The sequence below is a fragment of the Clinocottus analis genome, unplaced genomic scaffold (assembly GCF_023055335.1).
Source record: "Clinocottus analis isolate CAN_PGR_092001 unplaced genomic scaffold, fCliAna1.0.p SCAF_24, whole genome shotgun sequence".
NCBI classification, from domain to species: domain Eukaryota; kingdom Metazoa; phylum Chordata; class Actinopteri; order Perciformes; family Cottidae; genus Clinocottus; species Clinocottus analis.
The window spans coordinates 549,739-565,585 of NW_027175976.1; the positions used below are offsets into that span (position 1 = coordinate 549,739).

Below are 15,847 nucleotides of genomic sequence, written 5' to 3' on the forward strand. Positions count from 1 at the left end.
CACCACACACTCTGCCGATAGCATCACTGCTGCAACAGGCGAATGACTACGGTCTACAAAAAATTCTCAATCTTTTACAAGTTAATACTTTTAATGATGTTCTATATGACGCAGCACTGACAGAGAGAAAGCAATAGATAGAGAGAGAGAAGACAAAGATTAACACAAGTTCTTCCTAATAAACATTCAACATGCTTCAACAGTTCTCTAAAAAAAACTAATCAACAGAATTCCTTTTTTCGTAATTCTTATTTTTCCTAAATTTAATTTGGCTCTCTGAAATAAAAGTGATCGCCCAACCCTCCCTGACATATAAAGAGCTTTGAACCAGGAAGGCAGGAAGGCGGTCAGGGCTTTCGGAGAGCCAGAACCAGAAGGGCTTCATCAGGGTAGTCTGTCGTTGGAAAGGGCCGAGCGGAGGAGCCAGTCAGGGAGCTCAGGAAGTGGTCATGGAAGTTGGGTCGTTCCACATGGCCGCCACGTCTCTGAACCTGCAGCCGGATCAAAGGGAAGGAAGCGGTGAGGTCACGTCGCTCTGAACCTTCCTCTTGTGTTAGCTCTCTGTTAGCATCTCTTGGCTTAGCTTTCTGTTAGCATCTCTTGGGTTAGCGGGTCGGCTTTGCACCCGTGCATATTAACTTTAAGGAAAAGGCTAAAAAGTATTTTTTTCAGCAATATCAAAATCTCAATTCGATGCCGTTCTGGAGTGAGAGCATGCCGGACTCGACCAGCCGCTGGTTCTGACCTTGCATTGATGAGGTACTGGGCCAGGCTGATGTTGGCGGGGGTCCCTGTGATGGTGATCTGGCGCTCCGCTGACCCTTCCATGGCATTAGCAATTTTGATCTGCGCCCCAGACATCTGACGGATTTCGTTGATTTTGGTTCCCTGACGTCCGATTATGCAGCCTATTAGCTGGGAAGGAAATGGGGATGGGACTTAGGACGGCCAGAACCACGCAGGATGCTCAACTGGAGCACGAGCCAGTCAAAGCAAACCTTTCAGCTGCACCGTTAACATTTCTTATTCGGTCCAACAAGTCTTTTCCATTAAGGACATTCACTTTACGGAGCTAACTGCCTGCGGCTGGACTATCTCTCCGCCGTGGAAAAGGAGTTCTCGATGGTCGCGGCTGATCCGCTGTCAGATTGTGCCGCTGGAAGCTTCAACAAGAAGCCTCGTTAAGGGATAATAAACCAGAGTGTTTTGACATCGTGGTCCTGAAGCATTTGTGGATTTGTGTTGTGATGGTGGTAAGATTCTGATCACACTTTCTGTTTCGAGCTTTCTAATCTCGCTCTAAAAGTCACATTGACCTTAATGGATTCTCTGCAAGGTTTGCTGTCAAGAGGCTTTAAAAGAAGTGTTTTACTTTAAGGTACTGTGGCAGAGACAAATTGGCACAAAAGGGCCACAAATGATCAAAACTGCTGAATAAGTGGCAGTTTTTCTTCAATACTGTCAACAGTGTTGTCTTTAAACGCGCTGGAGGAGAAACCCTGAACCATGACCACTTGTCAGTTTGTGATTGTCAAATCTTTCATTTTTGGGTAAAAGTGTTTGTTGCAGTCAGGGAAAATGAAAAGTATGAAGTACACATTCAGATAAATGTACTCACATCATTGGGAATGGTGAGTTCATGAGTACTGGCCTGGTTACTGGCATCCAGACCTGCTGCTGAACACAGGACGCACACGGGACACAGGAGGGAAGGAAGAGGACATAAAATAGAGTTTGGCACATGTTTTTTAACCATTGCCTTGCTGGTGACCAGTAGCAGGTCACTGGGAGGTCCGGCTCAGCCCGGACCGAGCCTGCACACACTCACTGTACAAAGTTCTACTGTCTGAAGGGGGGAATAAAACAACATTTGCTTCATTGAACAGAAGGAGACTAAAGGGAACACCGAAGAACAAAAGAAACCTCAACATCAACAAGAGCAGACCACCAGCAGGCCATGTCGAAGATGGCAGTGCACCACAGAGACCATTAGGAGGAGAACGACGAGAAGAAGAAGAAGAAGGACAGAGACAGGAAGAGAGAGAGAAAAGGAGGTAGAGAATGTGTTTTGTCTCTACAGGTAAAAACGAGAGAAGGAGCTTTGGTAAAGAGGGTCGTCGTGTAGGTGGGTACGTACCGGGGAAGGCAGGGGTGGTCTGTCCGAGGGGGGTAAAGGGGGTTTGCTGCATAGCCAACTGGTGGAGCTTGCTCAACTGCTGAGGGGGGGAGGAGGAGGACAGCAGTGCTATGAGGTCATCGTTAAAATACACACTCGCACACGCACACCCAGACACACACACACACACACACACACACACACAGAGAGAGAGGATCTGAGGAGAAGTAACAACACAGACAGGTGAAGGAGAGAGAGAGAGAGAGAGAGAGAGAGAGAGAGAGAGAGAGAGAGAGAGAGAGAGAGAGAGAGAGAGAGAGAGAGAGAGAGAGAGAGAGAGAGAGAGAGAGAGAGAGAGAGAGAGAGAGAGAGAGAGAGAGAGAGAGGCTCATTGGGGACTTGACCTGAGACTGGGAGGTCGGGCTGGAGGCTGCATATGTGTCTCTGGAGTCTTTTTATAAATAATCTATCGTGCATCATAAATATTCATGTCGTCTCATTCAGGATTTCATGCTACAGCCGCATGTCCAGGTCTTCCATCGCACTTTTATTAAGAGTAAGTAATCCACAAGGAAATACGCTTCCCTCGGGACGTAATTCACAACTTTGTTGGATGGAGGCCTTCAGAGACGGGCAGCAGCTGATAAGCACTGCACACGGATATGACACGTGTGAATAAAGCAGCAGCGGACATGCGTGTGCTAGAATCCTCGTGCCACATGCAGGAGTCCACAGTGAGGCAGTAGTGCTTTACTGCGGTCAGTTTGAAGACACTGAACTACGTTTAGATTCATCACCGTGAAGATGTTTCAGAGTCCAGAACTGGGAGTTTTAAAATCTATTTAAAGGGCCACTCCATCTGCACCTGTCTTTGAAAGCAGCAACAAAGCAAGTTGCACCTGCGTTACTGTACGACGACAACGTCACATTATTATTATTATTATTATTATTATTTGCAGGTTCAGTTTTTGCATTCAAGAGAAACCACCAGCGCCAGGCCAAGCCCCATGAGCTCCAATATGAAACAAAGTGAGAAGAAACAGGAAGTACACATCAGAGAAAAAGAGCTGTATTAATATTAACAGTTAATATTAATATGGGCGGAGGAGAAGCGAGTAACTGCGACTCAGAGAGAGAAGTGGATGCAGACAGACAGAATAATGGAGCGAGTGCAGGGCGGCGGCCTCGGGGAGCACTCACGTCAGGATGAGGGATGGCGTACTGTCCCTGGATGGTGTACGCCTGCAGACAAGAGGAGAGCAGCGTTGGTACCTTGTTTTGTGTTCGAAAAACACAAATACTCACAACACAAAACACATGCTGCAATAAATAAACTTTTGTCAAGTTAGAACTACGCAACAAAATACGACGACATGTAAAAACCAACATTTCTACAACACAAACACACTAGAGGCTCATTTACAACATGTTGCTAGCTGTATTTTACAATAGCTCATGCACTACAGGCCCTGGCTGGTGCTGCTGCTGTTCATCAATCAGATCCAGTTGAATTAAACCAAGAAGGGACAACTCAGACAGCGGGGTGACGGGGAGCGGCCCTGAGGGTTATCGGGACGCGACCTATGGGATGTGAGCTACAGGGGTCAGAGGTCAGAACCGAGCTAAACTCATGTTTATTTCATCGTCCGAGATGGCAACCAGAGCGGTAACCCCAGAAAATAACACGTGGAGTCTCAGAAGAGAGGAAAATATTGTCATGGAGACAAAATAATAATACAACTTCCAGATTAATGTTTTGTTGAACATTTTAACTATTAAAAATTTCAAATTCAAATACTGGCTTTCCTGTTAATTGATGAGAATACTTGTGATGATCATTCATATATATATATATATATATATATATATATATATATATATATATATATATATATATATATATATATATATATATATATATAAGCGCAATAAGGTAACGAGAAGCGTGTGAAAGTAGTCAAAGTGCTGAAGCGCTTGATCAACCAATTATGAATTAGTTGATTATCAACTGAAATATCAAGACTTCTTGATTGCAGATTTTCTCTGTTTTGTGTGACCATAAACTGGATATTTGTTGTTGTTTTTAAAGGTAATTTGAGGCTACTTAAGGGAGACTACTGGCGGACAACTGGAGCTTGAGGATGAATAATCTCTCGCCTCAATAGAGCAGATTGCTCTTCTTACTGATGTGGACCATGAGAGTAATTTAATAAGGAGTGGTGCATGTGAATGGTGTGTATTGGCCCTGAGCATCGCAGTGGATGTGAGAAGGTCTTTATGAGTGTTTTTGTTCGTCCTCGTGTCCTGTCATTCACGTCCAGGCCACCAGGTGTCCCTCTCGTGCTCCTTCCTCTGCAGAGCTGCTGATCTAACCTGACGCTGCACACCTGCTCCCCCTCAGCCTCTCTGGCCCGATGCTCTCCTGCTGGGGGTCACGTCTCTGTTAGTCCAGAAATATAGATTACTTCTGTCCTGGTACGTTCGCTAGTTCAATAGCAAAGTTAGAGGAACTTTATTTGCATTGTTTTTAGTGCTTTTTTGGAAGTAAAGTTGTGTTTTCTTCTGCTGTGTCTGTAGAATCGCCACGCTGACCCGTTCCCAGTTCTCATCATTTAACAGGTAGGTCACCCAGCTCCATTTAACCCTGTTCTGCCTCGTGTCGGTGTCGGTGAGGGCACAGTAAACAGCAGTGATGGTTTCATGCTAGTCGGGTGGGGGATAGGGTGAGGGAGGGAGGGGGGAAAAGTGAATAAAACCTGGTGTGACACTAACAGGCAGTGGCTGGTGCTGCAGTAAGAGGCTGAGGTTGGCTGTGGACGCCCCCAGTGGGTCTGCTCTTACCTGGCCACCTGAAAAAATGACAGGGGTGGAGGCAGGCTTGGGGCGGTAGGGGATTGTGGCACCTTTCGGTGGGGACTGAGGAGAGCAGAGGAGGACAGAGTGGGGGGAGGAAGAGAGGGGTGAGATGTGGAGAGAGTGTTAGAACACAAAGAAAGAGAGAGAGAGTTGCGTAAAGTGAAACCATAGAGGGGCGGTGCCTTTGGGGAAGACTTCCTGTGACACAAAAGTGCTCTTCACTGCGTGTTCATGCTGACATCGAATGTCCAAACCGGATTTACCTGGAACATCACTTTCAACTGGATTATGATGACGCTACTGTTCACACTGTGTCTACAACATCTTTTTAAATAGTCCACGTTCTGGAGACTTACAGTCATGTCCCATATCTCCTAGCATCCATGGCTGGTGCCAGCATGAAGGCCCAATGGGGAACTGGCTGTGCAGATAGTTCAAGTTAATGGAGCAAGAAAAAGAGAGACAACTGCAAAGTGTGGAGCCCTTTGGTTCAAGCATGGTAGCTTCTTCTGGTGTGGCATGTTCCTACAGGACTGTGGGGCTAGTTTCTGCTTTATTAGTCATTGGGAAAATGTGTTAGCAGCAATGCAAAGAAGGCTCGCTTTCCAGATTCACAAATCAAGATGTCAAAACAAAAACAAATCAAGTGCATAATTCATGAAATATATTAGCAGTAAATATGACAGAAATAGGTATGCCATGACCAGAGAGCCCTTAATACAGCAGAGTGAACGTCTAGCTGCGTTAAGGGGATAGCCCTTTCTATTACAGTATTATAGTACTGCTGTTTTCATTGTTTAGTCATATCGCCTTCACATGGGCATAATTAACAGGAAATTATGATTTTTACTCGTAGCAAGTGTGTTTCTTTGGCTGAAATCTTTAGGATCATAATTGTATTTAAACTACTACCAGGAAAGTCGGGGTACAAGCCGCTGCTACCTGCGGTGGGCGTCTCCGCTGTAGCCAGCTAGCTCCCTGCTAGCTCCCCGACAACAGCAGCGGGCGGCTAGCAGCAGCGCTAGCTCGCTACAGGGGGGACGCCCACCGACGGTAGGAGCGGCTTGTAGCCCGACTTTCACTTCATATCTTCCACACTGAGTAAACAAGTCTTCCTCCATTGCCCCTCCCTCCTGTACCTCGAGCATCACCACACATATCTGCTTGACACACTGGATGATGGCTTCTGGGGCCCCCGAGATCGTCACCGCTCTCTCGGTGGAGTTGGGGAGCATGTCGCCTGCAACCTGGACCTGAGCTCCTGTGGACTGAAAGGTCAGAAGAACGTTTCATCGATCTGAGTTTGTCTTTGGGAAACATACTGAATGGCTGCACTTAAGGAAATATGTATTCTGGTTGCAGAACCGGGGCGTCGCCTCTAAAACAATGTGGTAACATCTCTGTTGCTGTGGGTGTTCGAGACGCTACCTCTCTCATTTCTTTGATTTTGGAGCCTCCTTTGCCGATGAGGGAGCCGCACTGGCTGGCCGGGACCACGAGCCTCAGGGTCACGGGGGGTTTACTGGTGGCTGGACTGTTGCTCATAGAGTTGATTATATCCTGAGGGCAGCGAAGAGCCGGTCACATGGTAGAACGTGTCAAACGACTGATGACTTTTACATTTTAGTTGTGTATGGAGGCAAATGTGCACGTTATCTGTGCTTCAACTGATCCTGAATCCTCTAAACTGGCGCGAGCGCCTCGTTCCTGGAGCTCGGGTCGTGTTTGGGAGACGCTCTGGTTTGGGTGCTGATTCAACACCCAAACCCAAACGCAGCCCTGGCCCGCATTCAAAGGGTGCTGCAAGGTTAGATCAGCACATTTCTGTCCTACATAACGGGCCCAGCCTGCTTTGTATTCCACTTGGAGGCCAGTCGGCTCAGACCATGAGGCGTGCTGGTGGGGGCCGGAGCCGAGGACTTGTACCCAAGTACACAACAGGTACCTCAGGTGTATATGTGTGTGTAGTACTTGAGTATTTTATACACTTATACTTTAATGGAAAAAAAGGAAAATATTTTGCGGTTCCAGCTGATTTTGCATGATGCTGAATAATAATCTAATGAAATACATCATCCTGATTGCTTTTGATTGGAACAGTGCTTACAGTGTGATACTTGTACTTCTACTGAAGTACATGCATACTTCCTCCCCCACGTCCCTATGGACTCAGCATGAAGTGGTACTTTGCAGTGTCAGGGTACAAGTGTTCTACCTCCTCAAACTTGTAGGCTATCATGGCGAAGGCCTTGAAAATAGCGTCTGTCGGCCCGGTGATGGTGACTATCCGCTCGGGGCAGTTCCCCTCTGAGATGTTGATGCGGGCGCCGCTCTGCAGGAGCAACAAAAACACACCACGATGAGAGGAAAGCACACCTGGAGTGTGTCGACAATATTTCCAGGAAAGTTTTACTTACGTCTTCACGCATTTTCTTCACCGTTTCTCCTTTCTGCAGGCAAAGAAAAGGGCACGTTATGAAGCGTTCCCTGCAGGCGTGACCATGCTGTGCTGGTTGTGTGTGTGTGATAAATACCTTTCCTATGATGCTCCCAACCTCCTGCAGGAACACAAACAAACAGTGTTGGGTGTATTTGTGGCACGGGGAGCCTTGAAATATTCTATTTCCTTATAATTGGAAGTAAAAGCAAGAAAGAGGAAGTCCCAGTCACTGTTGTGTGGGTGTTTTTGTGTGTTTTTGTTGTACCTTGCCGTGCATCAGCAGCCTGATGGTAAGGGTCACATTCAGTCCACCTTCTGATTGGACCTTGATGGGCTCCATGTCGGGATTGGATGTGAAGGAAGGGGCGTGGTCACGTGAGAGAGGAGTTCAAGGGCCCAACGCGAGTGTGATGGTGGAGTCAGCCAACCGGTCACCTGCCGGGGAGGAAGCACACAGACGCACCTGAGATGAGGAGCTATCGGTTCATGTGAGGAAGTACGAGGTTTTGTTTGGGACTACTTTCTCTGGCGGATTAGTCCGCATTTGGTGCTCTTGTGAGTATTTGTGGCAGCAGGGCGACGTTTGAAGCATTTAGTGAAAATAAACTGCAGTGTGTGTTCAGGGTGGTGAAGAAGTGGCTCATTGATGTGTTTTTAATAGTTTTTGCCCAATAATGGAGCCGCAGAGCAGTAAGATAAATAAGACGGATTGACACACAAGACTTTATTTGAGTGTTATAATCTCGTTTCAGGGCCTTATTACTGCAGTTTTGTGCGTATATGTCGCACATTTCTCAGCCAGCGTTGTAATCAGATTACCACACAGCAACCACGGGGCCTGACGTCTGTAAAGCTGCACAGAAAGAAGGAAATGGGTCAACTGGGTCAACATTTTTAGTAAAACTACAATAATCTGTGTACAAACATGTCAGAGCGCCTCCCTGTGCTACAGCACGGTGTGTGTCGAGATGTAGGGCAGCGTGTGTGTCTGCAGCCATCGAACAGAGAGCGCCGTGTTTATTTTTGTCAAACACATCGCAGCTGAACCCGTCTCATTCTGTCTGTGACGTAACGAGTCCACAGACGGGAGTCTGGAGCGCGGCCACGAGGGGGCGCTGCAGAGCCGGCGGTGGATCTGTTGGGCTGGTTGGTTCAATCTGCTGCAGCTGCAGGCCACAGTTTAAACTGTGTAATAATTAAATCAGGAACAAAAGGTGTTTAAAGTGATCGGCATTCATACGACTTGTCAGAGCTGCAGTTCAGCTCTGAGTCGATGATGACGAATGACGTCATTTACAGATTATCTCTTGTTTTAGGAGACACAGTGACTGCAATGAAGAATCAGATTGTAGATGATGAGCTTTCCAAATAATAAAGCATGTATATAAATAAATAATGAATTGATGGGATACGATTTAGGCAGATTTGAAGTGAAAATATGATGAATTTCCTATTTTATTCTGTAATATATAAAGATGTTTGTCGTGGCGTAATACGAGAATATGATAAATTGATGCTTCATAGCTCGATATTTCACTATCAACCTTCACATCCAATACGACAGTTTGCCTCAGCTTGAGTTTGATAAAATGATAAAAGATGAACAGAAGACGAGTGGAGTCGTATTTCTTTTTGCTGTCGACTGAAAGCGAATACGTGGAAAATGAAAGCAGCTGAAGCGGCTGACCTTGACTGAAGAGACGGATAATGTCACCATCTGCCAATCAGAGGCATTGTTGCTATGTGGATCTCTCTCTCTCTGTCTCTCTCTCTCTCTCTCTCTCTCTCTCTCTCTCTCTCTCTCTCTCTCTTTCTCTCTCTCTCTCTCTCTCTCCTCTGTGATCTCTAATTAGCTGATGATCTATGAAAAGAAGTGTGAGTAACTGGGACGAGTCAAACAGAATGGTTTGAAGGTATTGACTCGTTGAGGCCTCCGTCACGTCCTGATGGAGCAGTACCGCCTCGGCCTCCAGGGGGAGCCGGTGAGCTCGCTGCTGCAGCATCACACGCAGGAAACGCTCCTCTTCATCAAACTCTGAGCCCGTGAAGATTGTTTTAGTACTTTAGGCTAAAGCACCAAATACAACACAGGTCTAGGAGTATTTACTCATCTTGTCCTCTGGTTTTAGTCAGAACGCTCCTCAGTGAAGTTTATTTAATGGAATGCAGCGACAGCTGTGACGATTATCCTCATTACCAGTTCATCTTTCATCCTCTCCAATAAGAGCCGTGTTTTTGTCTATAAAAGGTTATTATTTCACGATGCAGTAGCTCGCTTTGTGACTCAAAACTCGTGAATTTACGATCCTCCTGGGGAATTATTATTCGATTATCAGGAAAGTTGCTGCTTTATTTCTTATTGATGCATTGAGAAGCAGAAATGACAGCAGGGTAGTAATATGCCTTCATAGATTAGATAACCTGCATTATAAATTCACAGATAAAAAAACAATTCAACAAGGACATTAAGAGCAAGAAAACATCTGAATATTCCTATTAAAGAGGCCGGAAACTACAAATGTGGCATTTTTGTCAAAGAATTCACATTAATAGTCACATAACTTAACTTAGGCATCATGTCGCACACGGCGTGTGTCTTTTTTAAGCTTTAAATGATTAATATTTCCAGTAATGTCACTAATGTTGTCCTCTGGACGTAACTGTTCTACACCTCACATTGTTGTTTAAGTGTTTTATAGATATAAATAAACCCCCAGATGTGGAGGAAAAGCTTTTATTTTTTTCCAGAGGACGGTTCGCCATCAAGCGCCGGCTCCAGAAGTCATTCCTCCTCTAATCTACGCCGCATGCGGCGCTGAGAGCGCAGGGATGTTGGCTGGAGGCCGGGGGAGGTTGGAGAGATAAGGACAGGGATTCTGTTGCCAGCTGTCTCTCCAATCTCCCAGAGGAGACCAGATTACATAAAAAGCCTTAATCCGGGTTTAAGACCCAAGCCAGCGGTGCAGGTCCTCTCCAGGGGCGGGAGGGGGGACGGGGAAAAACCTCCAAGATTTACAGAGTCAAGCCTGGTTGATGGTGGATGACGCAGTGATTTCATCCAGCGTCGGGGTTTGGAAGGAGCGGATGATTTAATTTCAAAGCGTCCTGGTGTTGTGGGAACACTTCCTCTCGTGCACAATAATGCAAAACCTGAATGTCTTCAGAGAGCCTGTGAGTTAAACACAGGAACTCTGCTGTAGATTTAGGTCAACGTGAACGAGGTCAGCGTTAAGAGCTGCGTTTGAAAGCTGGCGCTCCCAGACTGTATCTGCTCGTTCGTCCTGTAGCATAGTAGAATTAGGTCGAGGCCGTGAATCATCTGCCCCAATGGGCTTAAAAACCTCCCAGCAGAACTCTTTTATTTTTATTTTATGCATACATATGATATACATCCACGAGAGGCGTGGCCACGTGTGACCGTCCACAACGCCCTGCACATGCGTCGCTCTGGTGACCCCCCCCCCCCCCCCCCCCTCGTCTCTCTGTTAATCAGACAGGAAGTTGGAGAATCGCACAGAGGGGATGGCAGGGAATTTTTTATGACATCTGACAGGGAAAGTGGGTCATGCTCGGTGTTGCAGCGCTGCTAGCCTCCTCCTCCACGCCGGCTATTGAATTAATCACGCTTTACGCTCGGCTGGACAACGCAGAGCACAAAATGGCTCCCCCACCCTCCCCCATCACCCCCCCGCCTCGCCTCCCGTCTCTCTCTGCGTCCGCCACAGGAAAAAAAATAAAAAAAGCCTCGTGCATTGCGCTTGAAGTTGAATCCAACGTTGATCCCTTTATGCTGCTCACAATGAGAAGATGCTGCTTTGTGCAGAGCCGCTGATGTGCAAGTGATGAAAAGCACTCACAGCAAAGTTAGGAGACGTTTGGGACGTGAGGAGGAGGAAAGAGCTGGATCATTGAACACATTGAACAGTGTTTCATCAGAGTGATCGGCCTCTTTGTCTTGGCTTGGAGGGGAAGAAGGCCGCATGGCTTCAGATATCATCTCGTTGCTCTGCATGAAGCGTGATCCTCTGCAGAGTGACCTCTTGGACAAGATCCACTTCATCTCAGGACGCATGAAGACTTGTCTTATGGCTTTCATGCACCTTTCTTTGGAAAGTATTCATGCCCTATGAATTCAGTTTAAAGGCTTTTCCATTGATCTTAGATGCTTATAAATAAATCTAGTACCTCACATAAAGGTGCAAAACGTAGAATAATCCATTTGAAATTTCTGCTGCAAAAATAGGATATTTAATCTAATAATTATATATCTTTACGTAATTAAGATTCTGTAAATCTATCAGATCCTCATCAGAGTAGATTTAAACAATCATATGTCTCATAAACTTCCACTGAAACAGCAAGAAGCAACGATGAAAGACGACTTTGCAGCGGGGAAAAGGATTAATGAAATCCTGCGTGTTTTGAAGTGTCGGGCGGTTGCGTGCGAGCGGCGCGCTCCGTCCTTCTGAAACGAGCTTTCACTTCATCGTGTCGGCTGTCAATACAACGGCCGACAGACAGAGAGAGACATCTGAAATCCTGTAAGGAAAATCATTAAATGGACGGCCGAGGGTCTAATCTAGGCCAAAGCCGCTGTCATCTGTTCCGTCCTAATCCACGTATCTACAGATATGTCATTATGATGTTTTGATATAAAAGCCTCCATGAGTACACTGAGCCGAGGCCCAGCGCTCTGCAAATGCATCTGCAGGAAGAGCGATGTTCAGCATCCTGAACGAGATCATTTTACTGGATAAAACATGCGTCTTTGTCTCTTTTTGGATTAATAGAGACGCTGTTATGCAAACAAAAAGACCTTTTGAGTCCATTTGTGTCGTGAAATGGCATTTTTATTCAAAGTATCTGAATTTTTCTGAAAGTAAATTTGTTATTTAGATTGTGTAATTCTTTCTGTTCGATGTTCTGCGTTTGGAGGCGGGTCTTAATGAATCCCAAACTGAGTTCTCTTTGACTTAACGGCTCACTTTTAAAGGATTTGTTCACGAACATAAACGACTGCAATCATTTCAAGAAACACTGAATTGAAGATTTGAGGTGAACTTTTAGGCAAAAGCTTTTTCTGCTGGAGGTCAAGATTAGAAAATGTCTTTTATTCAGAGATGTTTTGGTTAACTGCAGAGCAAGAGGAGGATATCTTCATGGTAAACTGCACAAATAAACATAATCCTCTCTGCCTCTGAAGGTTTTCTTTACATTTGCTATTCCAGTCTTTGTTAGGGAGCTTTTCAAATCTAAATCAAGGTTTCTCTGCAAATACGAGCTCTCTACTCATCTGATGTGGACATCAGTGATTAGACATGCACATCATCCAGATGCGTGTGTTGAGTGAGTCTATAGCGAAATGCTAATTTCCAACACCTAAATTCTATTATTCTAAAGAATAAAAACCTTGTTTAGCAGCGGTACATCTACTAGAAGCATTGCCCAAGGCCAACATATGGTTAAAGTCCCATTGTACAGTGTTTTACATTGTAAACCCTCTTTATTTTAGCACCTGGCGGCTAAAGAGCCCTTGAAGCGATGCCGTCAGTCAGGAAGCTAAACATCTGGAGCCTAATGAAGCCAATATGTCTACAGGAGCGCTCCGCACGTTCATGTTTGTGCTCCAATTAGGGCGAACAAAAGGAAAGTCAGCGTGCATGTAGGGCAGCAGAGGGGGCGCTCAGAGGGCGACCTCGTTGATCCATATGTTTTACACGGGATCGCTTCAAAGCCTCTCTTCTCCGCATGAAGGAGCCGCTCACTCTCAGGGCTCGTTCAACCCGTTTGAGGAGAGAGAACCTCTCGGAGACGGAGTTTGTTGGGCGGATGAAGACTTCCTTCAAGGAGCAGGAGAAAGAAAGAGATGAATAATTGCCTGTCAGAGATGGCAACTGGAGGCAGACTGAGGATCCGGCCCTCAGTTTACTGGATATGAGCATCTCTTGTCTCGCCTGGCGCAGGCTTTTGTTGTATGTGGTGCGGTGTTGTGCTGCGATGGAGGGGGGGGGGGGGCGGCTACCCCATCGGCTCTCCTATACGCCACGATGACAGTGCTCCCAAGAGCTGTCAGCCCACATCAGCACCCCGGCATCCTGATCGCTCAGCCTACATCACGGTCAGAAACTGAGGCCGCCACATCCTCAACACGAGCAGTCGAATCAGAGGGAAGACACGCGGCTAACGACCAGCGCCGAGCTTCAAAAGTCCCTCACGGGGCGTGAAATAGTCTGTGTGTGTGTGTGTGTGTGTGTGTGTGTGTGTGTGTGTGTGTGTGTGAGGGGTTTCCAGTGAGTCTGCGTTGGCGGCGGCACGGGGCAAAGGGGCTTTTTGATGCACCATGTTGCGCCGTGAACGCGGCGCACAGAGCCGAGCATTAAAAGTCGGCCATTTTAGATTTGCCACAATTTGTAACGTGAGATCAGCGCTTGTCACAAAGTCATGGCTTCCATACGCGGCGCTCCCGCCGAGCAGTCGTGCAGAACGGGTCCAACGCACGCCCGTTTATTTCTCTGCATGTCTTCAATCCCCCCGTTAAAAAACCCTTTTCAGTCTATTTTAGTATCGTCGCCCTCAGACTGTTGCTGCTTTTCACCCAGACAAAGGAGTTAGTCATCGCCGTAGCCTTTGATGAAATGGAAAAGGACATTTTTGGTCTATGACGAGCCCAGAATAAGGCCATCAGCGGCGCGGATATCAGAATGATAATTGTAATAATGATCTTGGGGGAGGGAGGCCGATGAATCCATTTCATGTGCCGTCACGTCATCCTACTGTGGAGGAAAACAGGTCCGTCTAGCTTCGTTAGCGGTGGATAAACGGACGTTTTCCAGTTGTTCATTGTAGTTTTTTTACGTTCCATTCGTGGCTAACTCTTGAACAATAAAATCGCTCATGCTTGAATCAAAGCCTCGATGATGAGCACCCAAACAATGAGGGTCAAGAGAACCCCCGAAAGCAAAATCGACTGACCATAAAATGAGCTATTCTCTGGGGAAAACCAAAATATTTCCACGCCGCGTGCCGCCGCCTTATTTGGGCGCGCTGAGGATAACTTCAGAAACTGTTAACTTGATCTCCTTCAAATAACCCGATTAGATGAAGAGTCAATGAGTCGTCCTCATCGTGCGCAGGCTGATTATTCTCCTCCGCGGGTGAGTTACCAGGTGAATTCATGAGAGCGGCGCTACCCGGCTCGGCACGGGCCAGAATTCATGCAAGTTTCCAACAGTTTGATGCTTTAGAAGTCCACAAACAACGTGTTTTTAAAAATAAATAAAAATACATTTTACATTTTAATTCTAGCATTCGGTGGATAAAATGCACCCAAGACTATGCAGAATAATTCTCCGTTGGAGCCATAAAAAGAGGGTTTACCTTTATGTAGCGCAGGATACAGTAGACGACGACCACTTTCGGCGTTGCAAGATTAAAAATCGCAAAGGGAAAATGCTTTTTTTTTTTCCGCCCCCTCTTCCTTCGCTCTGCCCAGGACGAACCGGGCCGCCCTATTGGTCGGTACCGCGGGGTCACGTGAGCGACCGCGCGACCACGTGACCGTTCTCGAGATCCTATGATGGAATGAAACCGACTGGCGTCCTCGATGAGCGCAGTTTTTGTTTGCCGCGGTGCGATGCTCTGTTTGCCTTCCTGTTGGGTGTCGAGTGTAAATAGGCCGTGTGATGTGGGGCGTAATCTGGGTGACCATCGCCCCGCATGCCCCCCTTTCCCGCAGAAAGGGGGGCATGCGGGCATGCATCGTGGGGCACGTCTGTGGACGAGCTGCTCTGAAGCAGCGTCGCCCCCGGGGCGCTCGGCTATCCCAGGGGAGGGTCGAGCGCCCCTGAAATCCACCGTCGCCCTTGTCACTGTGGATAACGATCGACACCAAAGTAACCCGGCGACATCTTCAGATTATCTGAGATTCGAAACGCACTGACGTCCTGTGCATTTTTACTCGGGACGGCCGAGAACTTTTCTTTAATGCAGGCGAACCCCCTCAGAGAAGTGGAGGTCAGACCCAACGCAAACATCTCTACATGCACAAAACCTCCCCAGCCGTGCTGCTCCCTCTGCTTTTTAATCTGCTGCTATCTGTGTGTGTGTGTGCAGAATTACAGAGCTTTGGAGGCATCCCATCCAGATTTTCCAATCCAGCTCAAATCATGTCAGATGGACAGTTGTGTGCAGAGCTTAATCTGGCAATATTAGGGCTGGACGGCAGTTTAAAAAGAAGCTGCCAGAGAAAGCCGGCGGCGGGGTTATGCCGTCTGGATTAGGGGCAACGCAGACAATGAAGAACGTGTTTCACCTCATTGTCGTATGTTTTTCGTCTCGCATAGATGCTCTCCATTAAAAATCCATATATCAAACAAAATGAAAGGCTCTGTACGAGGCTCCCGATAGGCTAGTGCTCCTGATGGTTTGGGTCCTAT

General features: G+C 46.8%; 1 protein-coding gene across 4 annotated transcripts; it reads right to left on the bottom strand.

Moving 5' to 3' along the window:
* Window positions 1-407: 407 nt before the first annotated feature.
* LOC137793974 (poly(rC)-binding protein 3-like) lies at window positions 408-7,752 on the bottom strand. Of its 4 annotated transcripts, none has more exons than XM_068590465.1 (12): window positions 7,678-7,752; window positions 7,507-7,530; window positions 7,390-7,422; window positions 7,188-7,304; window positions 6,401-6,532; window positions 6,112-6,240; window positions 4,958-5,032; window positions 3,317-3,358; window positions 2,138-2,216; window positions 1,619-1,671; window positions 746-915; window positions 408-491 (listed from the first exon to the last, which is right to left on the bottom strand). In XM_068590465.1, exons 1-12 carry the CDS (start codon window positions 7,750-7,752, stop codon window positions 437-439), a joined length of 984 nt encoding a protein of 327 aa, XP_068446566.1. In that variant the 3' UTR covers window positions 408-436. The 4 variants fall into 4 exon arrangements, with proteins under 4 accessions (XP_068446566.1, XP_068446565.1, XP_068446564.1 ...); XM_068590464.1 differs by having other exon boundaries at window positions 1,619-1,674; XM_068590463.1 differs by having other exon boundaries at window positions 2,138-2,213; window positions 4,889-5,032.
* Window positions 7,753-15,847: the final 8,095 nt, after the last annotated feature.